The sequence below is a fragment of the Podarcis gaigeae genome, assembly GCF_964106915.1.
Source record: "Podarcis gaigeae genome assembly, chromosome: 13".
Taxonomy (NCBI): Eukaryota; Metazoa; Chordata; class Lepidosauria; order Squamata; family Lacertidae; genus Podarcis; species Podarcis gaigeae.
Genome location: NC_139689.1, coordinates 2,260,689 through 2,272,803, shown reverse-complemented (window position 1 = coordinate 2,272,803; position 12,115 = coordinate 2,260,689). Strand labels below are relative to the sequence as shown.

Genomic DNA, 12,115 nt, shown 5'->3' with positions numbered 1-12,115 from the left:
TGCAGGAATCAAATGAATACAGCTGTACATTGGATCCCGAACGCCCTGGAACTCGGACGTTCTGGGAACCCAGAAGTGACTGTTCCGGTTTGCAAACGTTCCCTTGGAACCCGAACGTCCAACAGGGTTTCCGTGGCATCCAAATGGCCGCAGGAACCTCCTGCAGCCAATCAGAACCCACAATTTGGTTTTTGTACGGAATTTGGTTTTTGTACGGAATTTGGGTTTTGTACGGAACGGATTCCGTCCGACTTCCAAGGTATGGCTGTACATAAATGGCTGCACATCCAAGTTGTAGAACAGGTGTTGGGTACAGAAAAGGCTTTCAAAATCTTAATATGTATAGGAAAGAACCTAAGGAAGGAAAATAATTGAAGAACAGATGTAAAGGCGAGCAAGATAACTAAGAGAGGTGCAGTGAATGCGGTGGAAGTCTTTTATAATATTTTAACTAGGATATTGTAATGTTTGAAGCATGACTTTGGTAACATTGGTTATGAAAAGTATTTTTCTTCTACTTTTCTTTTGTCTTTTAGTCTGCATTTTGGAAAGCTTCTATATAAATGTGTTTACAGTGTTATGTATTGTTCTTTGGTTCCCTTTCTTTTTCTTTTCTTGTAAAATTCAATAAAGAAAAAAATTACCGTATTTTTTGCTCTATAAGACTCGCTTTTTCCCTCCGAAAAAGTAAGGGGAAATGTGTGTGCGTCTTATGGAGCGAATGCAGGCTGCGCAGCTATCCCAGAAGCCAGAACAGCAAGAGGGATCGCTGCTTTCACTGCACAGCGATCCCTCTTGCTGTTCCGGCTTCTGAGATTCAGAATATTTTTTTTCTTGTTTTCCTCCTCCAAAAACTAGATGCGTCTTGTGGTCTGGTGCGTCTTATAGAGCGAAAAATACGGTGCAAAATCTGAATATGTGGAAGGCTCCACGATTGTCCCCACCCCATCTGGTCTAGGGCTGCCCCCATGTGGGCCCTGCGTTCACCCTCTTTCTCTCCACCCCACCCAGAGATCGTCCTCCCCAGCACCTATCGGAACTACGTGGGAGGGCTCTGCGGGAATTACGACGGGCAGCGGAACAACGAGTACATGAAACCCGACAGAACGTGGACCCGGAGCCTCAACACCTTTGGGAACAGCTGGGAGGTCGTGGTGCCCAGCAGAGAAAGGCAGGCTGGCAGCCATCCTCTCATCAGGTCAGCCCCATGGCACCTCTTGTCCCTCATGCATGGCTTTTCCCTCATTCAGCAGTTAATCTCCAAAAAAAAGCGGAGAGCTGGGTCTCAAACGCCCTAGAGAAAGAGACCTTGTATTTAGGGACCAGGGCTTTGATAACACTAAAAGGTAAAGGGACCCCTGACCATTAGGTCCAGTCGTGGCCGACTCTGGGGTTGCGGCACTCATCTCACTTTATTGGCCGAGGGAGCCGGCGTACAGCTTCTGGGTCATGTGGCCAGCAGGACTAAGCCGCTTCTGGCAAACCAGAGCAGTGCACGGAAAAGACTTTTACCTTCCTGCCGGAGTGGTACCTCTTTATCTACTTGCACTTTGACGTGCTTTAGAACTGCTAGGTTGGCAGGAGCAGGGACCGAGCAACGGGAGCTCACCCCGTCACGGGGATTCGAACCGCCAACCTTCTGATCGGCAAGCCCTAGGCTCTGTGGTTTAACCCACAGCGCCACCCATGTCCCATCTGATAACACTTCGCTGAGCAAAACAGAGCAAAAACAGTAGCCCTATGCGGCCCAGGACCCACGTACCTACGGGACCGCCTCTCCTGGTATGCCCCGCGGAGGACCTTAAGGTCCACAAATGACAACATTTTGGAGGTCCCAGGTTGCAAAGTGGTTAGATTGGTCTCAACTAGGGCCAGGGCCTTTTCAGCTCTGGCCCCGACTTGGTGGAACGCTCTGTCCCAAGAGACCAGGACCCTGCAAGACTTGACATCTTTCCGCAGGGCCTGCAAGACAGAGCTGTTCCGCCTGGCCTTTAGTTTGGACTCAGTCTGACCCTTCTGTTTCCCTCCCCTTATGGTCTTGATTTATCGGCTATTTGAAAATGAGGCTGCATTTTCACCTGTATTTTACATTGGTTTTCTTTCCCCCTTCCCCTATTATGTTTTTGCTGTGATTTTATTGGTGTTAGCCGCCCTGAGCCTGGCTTTGGCCGGGGAGGGCGGGGTATAAATAAAAATTATTATTATTATTATTATTATTATTATTATTATTATTATTATCTTGAGATCATTTAGAGAACAGGATGCTGGGTCTTACGGGAGTTTGGATGGACTAAAAGGGCCTGATCCAGCCTGATTCAGCAGCTCTTCTTATGTTACGAGGAGAAAGGAACAGGGAGGATTTGTCTTTCTCAGCTCAGTCCTTGTACACAGCAGGGAGACATCCAACCAAACATACAGAGGGGAAAAACTCCTTCTCTTCTTCTTCCCCCTACAAAGGCGTGAGGAACCATCAGATGAAGTCGAGTCCGGGTTTGAAATCGCCTGCAGCCCAGAGCAGCTGATATCTGTCAACGGGACGGGCGTCTGTGGGGCCCTCTCTGACCCTCAGGGGCCGTTCTCCCCTTGCCACGGCGTCCTGTCGCCCAGCCCTTTCCAAGAGTGAGTGTGCCCAGAGCGCAGGCGTGGGCGGGCGGCTGAGAAGGGAGCGCGTCCGTGTGCAAGAGAACCCATCTCCTTCCTTCTCTCTCCCAGGAACTGCGTGTACGACCTCTGCGCTCTCGTGGGCGACACTGAGCTCTTATGCCAAGATTACGATGCCTATGCCAAGCTCTGCCAGGAGGAGGGGGTCACGCTGGGGGCCTGGAGGCAGAAGACGGGCTGCGGTAAGAGAACCCCCCATCCAAAAAAAACCTAGTGCACGCCCTTCCTTGCCCAGCTGCCAGCCAGTCATGCACTGTTGTAGCTGCTGCCACCACCCTTCTTCTTACTCCTGCGCCCCCCAATAGGAGGGGAATTTTTAAAAGGCCATTTCTGAGTCCAACCTGCAGCCTAGCACGCCACACTCTCCCCGAATCTCTCCCAGACCTCAGAAGAGCGCTCTGATCACTTGAAACGCCAACCCTCCTTCACAACCTCTTACCCCTCAGCCGAGGGCCCTGTGTCCGGAGCATGGGGCCACATCCAGGGCCCACACCCCAGAGGGTAGGGCCCAGACCAGTGGGTTCAAATGACAAGGAAGGAGATTATCTCCAATTGAGTCTGTTCCCCTGCTCTTATCGCCAGAAAGTACGTCCTCAGGTTTGTCTGGGATCCCCTTTATTGTCATTTGATTCCAACAGAGGCTTTTCTTCTCCTTCTTCTTTTAAACCTTCTACCACCCACCCACCTTGTCCCCTGCAGAGATCTCATGCCCGCCTCACACCACCTACAAATCTTGCATGACCGCCTGCCCCGACAGCTGTGCCAACATGGCCGCCCAGTCGGAGTGCGATGCCCCTTGCGTGGAGGGCTGCGCCAGTGACCCCGGCTACGTCCTCAGCGGGCTGGACAGCGTCCCCTACAACCAGTGCGGCTGCACTGTCAACAACCAGTATTATCAGGTAGGCGGGGAGGAATAGGGAGGAACCCCCCGGCTGCTGCCGGTCAGTTGTGTGGTTCTGAATCCTGGAAACCGCAGGAGGAGAGAAGGGCGCAAGGGATCAGCCGCTGTGAATTTGGTTAAGGGAGAGACTCAACCCTGGGTGTACCTAGAGCAGGGGTCAGCAAACCTTTCCAGCAGGGGTCCCTCAGACCTTGTGGGGGGCCGGACTGTATTTTGGAAAAAAATATATGAACGAATTCCTATGCCCCACAAATGCATTTTAAATAAAAGCACACATTCTACATTCTACTCATGTAAAAACACCAGGCAGGCTCCACAAATAACCCAGAGTTGCATTTTAAGTAAAAGGACACATTCTACAGTGGTGCCCCGCAAGACGAATGCCTCGCTAAACGAAAAACCCGCAAGACGAAAGGGTTTTCCGATTTTTTAGCGGCTTCGCAAGATGAATTTCCCTATGGGCTTGCTTCGCAAGACGAAAGCCCATAGGGAAATCTCCGGGGACAGCGGGGAAGCGCAGCGCGCCTTCTCCTCTGTTCCTGGACCTGTCCTAAGGCTTGCGGTGGGAGGTCCGGGAACAGAGGACAAGGCGCGAAGGGCTTCTCCTCTGTTCCCGGGGCTTGCGGTGGGAGGAGGGTTTTTCCTCCCCACCGCCAACATTCAGAACAGCATTCTGAATGTTGGCGGTGGGGAGGAAAGCCCTCCTCCCACCGCAAGCCTTCAGGACAGGTCCGGGAACAGAGGGGAAGGTGCGCAGCGCTTCTCCTCTGTTCCCGGACCTGTCTTGAAGACTTGCGGTGGGAGGAAGGTTTTCCTCCCCACCGCCAACATTCAGAAGGCTGTTCTGAAGGCTGGCGGTGGGAAGAAAAGCCCTTCTCCCCCCAGCCTTCAGAAGAGTTCCCGCCTAGGCTGCGGATAGCAGCCTGCTGCCCCGCGCGAGGGGCGCTCTTAAGCAGAGCGCCCCTCGCGCGGGGCAGCAGGGTGCTATCCGCAGCTTGGAGAGCCCTCTGGACCTCTTCTGAAGGCGGGTGGGGGGCAAAAGTCTTTGTCCCCCCTGCCTGCCTTCCCGGGGGATTTTAAAATGCTGGCGGGCGGCAGCGCTGCCGCCCGCCAGCATTTTAAGATCGCCCCGGACAGCGGAGAAGTCCTCCGCTGTCCCGGGGTTTTTAAAATGCTGGCGGGCGGCAGCGAACGCTTCGCTGCCGCCCGCCAGCATTTTAAAATCGCCCCAGGACAGCGGAGAAGTCTCCGCTGTCCCGGGAAGGGGGGGAGGAAGCAAAGACTTTCGCCCCCCCCCCCGTCGGCCTTCAGAAGAGGTCGGGGGACAGACTGTCCCCAAACCTGGTCTGAAGGCGGTTTCCATAGGAACGCATTGATTGATTTTCAATGCATTCCTATGGGAAACCGTGCTTCGCAAGACGAAAAACTCGCGAGACGAAAAGACTTGCGGAACGAATTAATTTCGTCTTGCGAGGCACCACTGTACTCATGTAAAAACACGCCGATTCCCGGAACATCTGCGGGCTGGATTTAGAAGGCAATTGAGCTGGATCCGGCCCCCGGGCCTCAGTCTGCCTACCCATGACCTAGAGGTTGGCTAGGATGGGTGCAGGGCCTCAAAAATCACAGCTCTCCACTCGGGCTCAGAGTGGCTAGGAGCCTGCCTGCCTGCCCACTCTCCTGGCTGCTCCTCCAGTGCTCTGGACGGTGGCTGGGCACCTTGGCAGAGGAATCTGGTTTGTGGTGTGGGTTGTTGCAGCAGCGCTGGATGGCCCCCTCCCGAGTTGGCCGCAAAGATGGAGGGAAGAAAGATGGAGAGAGTTGATGAAAGTTAAAGGACGGGGTGAAGGAAGGAAGGAGGCAGTGAGCGGAGGGAGGCAGGAAATCACTGGCCGAGTGCCAAATGGTTTTGAGCAAAGGTTTTCAGTTTCTGGTGCATGGTCCCTTCCGGTTTTGGCAGTGCCAATACAGCTTCTTGCAGAGTGTGGCCAGCTGCTTTCCCAGAGTGGCACTGATATTCTTCCCCATGCCCTGGTTTCTCCCCAGATCAACGACACTTTCTTCACAGAGGACTGCTCCCAACGATGCACCTGCCGCAATACGGGGACTCTGGAGTGTGAGCCTGTGGCCTGCGCCAAGGGGGATGTCTGCGCCGTGGTAAACTTCACCCGCGGATGCTACAGAGGTGAGAAAGGCTTGGTTAGGGACGAGGTGGGAAGAGAGGGTTGAGCCAGCAATGTGATGCAGCAGCAAAAAAGGCTAATGCTGTTCTAGACTGCATCCATAGAAATCTAGTGTCCAGATCAAGGGCAGTTTTAGTCCCACTCTATGCTGCCTTGGCCAGACCCCACCTGGAGTTCTGTGTCCAGTTCTGGGCGCCACAATTTAAGAAGGATATTGACAAACTGGAAGGTGGGCAGAGGAGGGCAACCACAATGATGAAGGGCCTGGAAACTGAGCCTCAAAAGGAATGGTTGAGGGCATTGAGTACATTTAGCCTGGAGGAGACTGAGAGGGGATAGAATTTCCCCTCTGAAGGGCTGCCAGATATTTATCAGAAAATTGTAAGAGTTCGACACCCAATACAACCCCCCGCAACCCAGATAGATAGATAGATAGATAGATAGATAGATAGATAGATAGATATAGGTATCTTTATTGTCATTGTCCCACACAGAACAATGAAATGGAAAAACTACATAAAACATTCAAAAACCCCTAAAAACTCTGAAAACCCAATTTCAAAATACACTATACTATAAAATACACTATACGGATTTAATCCAAATGGATTAAAACATACATCAACATTCTGCATACTCGGTTTGGCCGGCCGAAATGAGCACGTTTTCAGCAGGCGCCGAAAAAGGGTGCAGCGAAGGAGCCTGACTGATCAGTCAATTGGCGGGGAGTTCCAAAGGCTGGGTGCTGCTGCCGCCCTGAAAGATTGATTTATGCACGGGTGTTGCGTGGCACCTGCGACGGTGCCATCACCCTTAAAACCAAAGTCGACGGCTGATGTGGAAACGGAGAGACCTGAAAGAGTAGAAAAGTGACAGAATCTGGAAACAGAGCATTTTCCCAGTCTCTCGGTGGGCCGCGAGGTGGACTGACGGTGGTCTCTCCCCTCCCCAAAAACACACGTTTCTTCCTTTGCAGAGAGTGCCTGCCTCCGTAACAATTGCCTGAACGAGGGAGTGTGTCAGGACACCTTAGAAGGCTCCCTCGGCTTCGTCTGCGTTTGCACGGAGGGATACAACGGAACCTACTGCGAGACTGCCTACGATGTACAGCCCCCAACCCCCTCAACAGGTAACAAGTCCCTGCCGCTGTTGTTGTTGAGTCGTTTAGTCGTGTCCGCCTCTTCGTGACCCCCTGGACCAAAGAATGCCAGGCCCTCCTGTCTTCCACTGCCTCCCACAGTTTGGTCAGACTCATGCTGGTAGCTTCGAGAACACTGTCCCACCATCTCGTCCTCTGTCGTCCCCTTCTCCTTGGGCCCTCCATCTTTCCCAACATCAGGGTCTTTTCCAGGGAGTCTTCTCTTCTCATGAGGTGGCCAAAGTACTGGAGCCTCAGCTTCAGGATCTGTCCTTCCAGTGAGCACTCAGGGCTGATTTCCTTCAGAATGGAGAGGTTTGATCTTCTTGCAGTCCATGGGACTCTCCAGAGTCTCCTCCAGCACCAGAATTCAAAAGCATCCATTCTTCGGCGACCAGCCTTCTTTATGGTCCATCTCTCACTTCCATACATCACTACTGGGAAAACCAGAGCTTTAACTATACAGACCTTTGTTGGCAAGGTGATGCCTCTGCTTTTTAAGATGCTGCTGCTACCTGCCCTAAAACACACACACACACAGAGTACCTGTCAGGCCATTGCCGTATTTTTTGCTCTATAAGACGCACTTTCCCCCTCCTAAAAAGTAAGGGGAAATGTGTGTGCGTCTTATGGTGCGAATGCAGGCGGGAGGCTCTGCTCAGCGCTCCCTTTAAAGAGCCGCGCGGAGCATGTGTGCGGCTCTTGGGGGGAGAGGCTACGCTTGCTATCCCATAAGCCAGGACAGCAAGAGGCATTGCGTTCCCGTTTGCTGTCCTGGCTTATGGGATAGCCGCGCGCAGCCTCTCCCGGTTAGGGGGAGCCTTCATCCCGCTGCCCTGAAGAGCCTTCGCGCGGCTATCCCAGAAGCCAGATCCCTCTTGCTGTTCTGGCTTCTGGAATTCAGAATATTTTTTTTCTTGTTTTCCTCCTCCAAAAACTAGGTGCGCCTTATGATCTGGTGCGTCTTATAGAGCGAAAAATGCGGTGATTAATCCACCCCTCTTTCTTCCTCCCGTTTCCACCCCCCTACACCCATCCAGATGACAACAATTTGACAGTCATCCTCATCGGAGTCCTTGTTCCTCTCGCGTTGATCCTGATGGTGGTGACAGGCGTCTGCATCTATCGACAGCGGAGGAGCAGGTATGGGATTGGGCAGGGCAGGGCGGGCACAATGGGTTTGAGGGGGTCCGGTTGCGGGCACTGGGGGGCTCAGGGCAACAGGAGAGAGGGGGTTTCAGAGGAGCAAGCCGTTGATATTAGTATGCAACGCCCTTAACAACTCCAAAGACATTTACCTACGAGATTGTCACATGCACTCCGATTGGCAGAATTGGTACTTTTACGGGTGGGTTGGACCCAATGATCCTTTGGGTCTCTTCCAGCTCTCTGATTGCACACCTCTCACCCCAAATCTCTTCAAATGTCCTGTTCTTATCTGCTTCTCTTTTCCTCCTATGTAGGCGGGAACACGGCATGCTTGCCTTGTCAGATCCAGGTGAGTTGAGAGCAGGAGGAATCCCTGGTGTATATTATTATTATTATTATTATTATTATTATTATTATTATTATTATTATTAATTGAGTTTATAATCCGTCCTCTATCTGGTGGTATCTGGGTGGTTCACAGAATAAAATCAAGATATAAAAGCACAAAATACCTAATGAAAATAAAAGAACAACCCAATAGTCCCCCCCCCCAAAAAACACACATTTTAAAAGGGCATGGCATGTAAATCAGACCAACCAAAGGCCTGGTTGAAAAGGAACCTTTTTGCCTGGCGCCTAAAGGTGTATAATGAAGGTGCCAGGCGAACTTCCCTGGGGAGAGCATTCCACAGACGGGGAGCCACTGCAGAGAAGGCCCCGTTCTCATGTTGCTGAGCTCTAAAGGCGGAGACACACAAGGAAGGGCCTCAGAAGATGATTTCAGGGTAGGTTCATACAGAAAGAGGCGGTCCTTGAGGTATTGCGGTCCTGAGCCGTTTAAGGCTTTATAGGTCAAAAGCAGCACTTTGAATAGCTGCCTCAAGGCTCCACCCCAGAGTCAGCTGCACCCAAGAACATAAGAAGAGCCCTATATAGCTGGATCAGCCCAGTGGCCCATCGAGTCCTTCATCCTGTTCTCACAGTGACCAAACAGCTGCCCGTTATGGGAACCCCCCCAAGCAGGATCCAAGCACAAGAGCTACATTCTCCTCTCCTGCTGTTTCCAGCAACTGGTTTTCAGAAGCATGGCTGCCTCCAACTGTGGAGGCAGAACATAACCACCCTGGCTAGGAGCCTTTGACAGCCCTCCCCTCCTCCATGCATTTCTCTAATCCTCTTTGGAAGCCCATCTAACTTGGTGGCCATTGCTGCCCCCTCAATGACTCCTTCGGGGCCCTTCCAACTTTACAACCTTATGGCTCTGTTCTTCAAGCCCAGGGTTGCTCTTACATCACCCAGGATTATTATTTAGTGCTTATTTCATTCACATACTCCCCCCTCGATTGTGGAAAACTGCAAAGCAGTTTGCATAAAGAATGAATAGGATTATTAACGAAAGCATTTACGGAAACAGCTCTGTCCTACACACCAAGGAAGTCTGCTTGGATCTTGGTATCGTTACAATTATTATTTCTTTTTCAGGCCAAGGCAAACCTCCTCCTTCCACGACTGCCGACAAGACCACTCGCCTCTGACTTCCGCCCCAGATCTATTGCTGAAAAGATTGCTTCCCGCTCACACGCCCAGGGTGGGAACTGTCAAGATCTGACCTTTCTAAAGCCAGACTGCTGAAGGGGCAGAGGCGCTGCAAATAAAGGCTGCCCACCTGATTCCAGGAGTCTGTCTGGTCAGGTGAAGGAAAATCAGAGGAAGTGGAGGAGATTGGAGACACACGCCAACCCATTCGCCACCCTGGCATCTGCTGACACACCTTTCCCTCTCTCTGGGCTCTGTGATGCTTCTAGACTTGGTGATCCCATGCAGAGAATAGCCTTGGCAACCCAAATTCTGCCGAAGCCACCATTCCCAGCCAGCTGCTCATAGCTCCCCACCCTACCCTCGATGTGGGGCCAGCACACCTCATCCCACACAGGCCACCCCTTTCTGGGCAAGGGAAATGGAGCTGAATTGTGTCCGGAACACCAAATAAAAATTAATAAATGAATGCAAATAAAAGCCTTCTTCTCCAGCACAGCATCTCTCCTTGAGCATTTCCTTCCTGTTATGCGGCGGCAAAAGAGGCTAATGCTTTTCTAGGCTGCATCAGCAGAAGTCTGGTCAGACCCCACCTGGAGCATAGCTGTCTGCATTTCCCATTTTTAAAGGGAAATTCCCTTATTCCGAATAGGATTCCTTGCCAGAAAAGGGAAAAGTTGACAGCTATGAGCTGGAGTCCTGTGTCTAGTTCTGAGCACCTCTGTTTAAGGATATTGACAAGTTGGTTTGTGTGCAGAGGAGGGTGGCCAAGATGATGACGGGTCTGGAAACAGCCTTGTGAGGAACAGCAGAGGGAGCTGGGTATCTTTAGCCTGGAAAAGAGGAGACTGAGAGGTGATAGGAGGGTAAAGGTAAAGGGACCCCTGACCATTAGGTCCGGTCGTGGTCGACTCTGGGGTTGTGGCGCTCATCTCGCTTTACTGGCCGAGGAAGCCGGCGTACAGCTTCCGGGTCATGTGGCCAGCAGGACGAAGCCGCTTCTGGCGAACCAGAGCAGCGCACGGAAACGCCGTTTACCTTCCCGCCGGAGCGGTACCTATTTATCTACTTGCACTTTGATGTGCTTTCGAACTGCAGGGACCGAATAACGGGAGCTCACCCCATCACGCGGATTCGAACTTCTGACCTTCTGATCGGCAAGTCCTAGGCTCTGTGGTTTAACCTACAGCACCACCTGCATCCCTGATAGGAGAGTCATCTTCAAATATCTGAAGGGCTGTCACATGGAAGGTAGAGCAAGCTTGTCCCCATTGTAAACAAAATCTCCCTTTCTTCCCTAATGGGGTATCCAAGAGCCTGTATAGAGTCCTTGGGTGGGTTCCCTATCGGTAGAAGAAGATAACAGAGGCCAACCAGAGAATATTGAGAACAAAGCAGCTGGTAAGCCTGATCTTTATCAAAGCTGTTGCAACAGGGTGCTCCCCTCAAACGCAGGGAAGGAGGAGGACCCAGAACCCAGGTGCGCCTGCCCTTATATAGACATTTTAAATTGCCTTCCCTGGAGCTCAAGACCACCCCTCCATACATCATACCTACATCACAGAAAAGGCGGTCTACAACAGAAATCCGAGTGCCTTGTTTTTACCCTGTCTGGCAGGTTATCTAATAATGCCTTATCTGATTGCCTTTCCTGCTAGTCTGGCCATTCCTTTGAGTTGGTGATTACCCAATTCCTGAGACAATGGGAAGGTTCCCTCACCCCCTCCCTCCTTGCAGAGAAAACATTTGGTCAGTTTGGGAGTCAAAGTGGTTTCAGGATGCCCCCCGCCCTGCTCCAGACATGCGGCCCACACATCTATGCATGTGCCTGGCTGGCACATTCACAAACATTTATTTTATATATATATATATATATATATATATATGCTTTCGTAGATTTTCACGGGTACAGGAATGCAGGTTTTGGTGTCCTCGGGTGTCTTCCCGTGTAAAAGTTGGGGTGTCTAGGCGACGTTTCGACGAGGTCTCACTCGTCATCTTCAGGCTGGTGCTTTCGGCTTCTTGTTACTGGAACAGAGCGGGATCTCAATGTTTGAGTTCCTATAAATACTGTAGAGGGGGTGTGGTGTCTAGCCTCCAATGTTCTGGGCAGAGAGGAAGTTCCCAGGCTAGTGTGCTGACACAAGCCACAAAACCACAGCTCGCCCCTATACACGAAGCCAAGCCAAAGCACAACTAAGTGCAATACAGCCATCTTCTCAGGAAAACTCTTCACAAAGTTCAAGAGGTCAAGACACAAAGACTTTAGCAACTAATCCACACCTAATGACCCACCTAAGTGGTACTCAGGATATCACTCAAGAAATCACTCAAGGTATCTCTCAAGTAATTAAGGAACAAAAGAAGAAAAGGCACACTAGCCTGGGAACTTCCTCTCTGCCCAGAACATTGGAGGCTAGACACCACACCCCCTCTACAGTATTTATAGGAACTCAAACATTGAGATCCCGCTCTGTTCCAGTAACAAGAAGCCGAAAGCACCAGCCTGAAGATGACGAGTGAGACCTCGTCGAAACGTCGTCTAGA

The 12,115-nt window shown here is 51.5% G+C and overlaps 1 protein-coding gene across 1 annotated transcript in view; it reads left to right on the top strand.

The window, feature by feature from the left end:
• ZAN (zonadhesin) overlaps positions 1–10,064 on the top strand; it is a 70,267-nt gene extending 60,203 nt beyond the window's left edge. The window contains exons 29-37 of the mRNA XM_083706481.1: positions 1,012–1,198; positions 2,458–2,619; positions 2,713–2,843; positions 3,361–3,560; positions 5,609–5,747; positions 6,722–6,874; positions 7,924–8,026; positions 8,347–8,381; positions 9,515–10,064. Of these exons, the coding sequence (XP_083562607.1) occupies positions 1,012–1,198; positions 2,458–2,619; positions 2,713–2,843; positions 3,361–3,560; positions 5,609–5,747; positions 6,722–6,874; positions 7,924–8,026; positions 8,347–8,381; positions 9,515–9,567 (1,163 nt within the window). The 3' untranslated portion in view covers positions 9,568–10,064. The remainder of the gene's footprint in view (positions 1–1,011; positions 1,199–2,457; positions 2,620–2,712; positions 2,844–3,360; positions 3,561–5,608; positions 5,748–6,721; positions 6,875–7,923; positions 8,027–8,346; positions 8,382–9,514) is intronic.
• Positions 10,065–12,115: the final 2,051 nt, after the last annotated feature.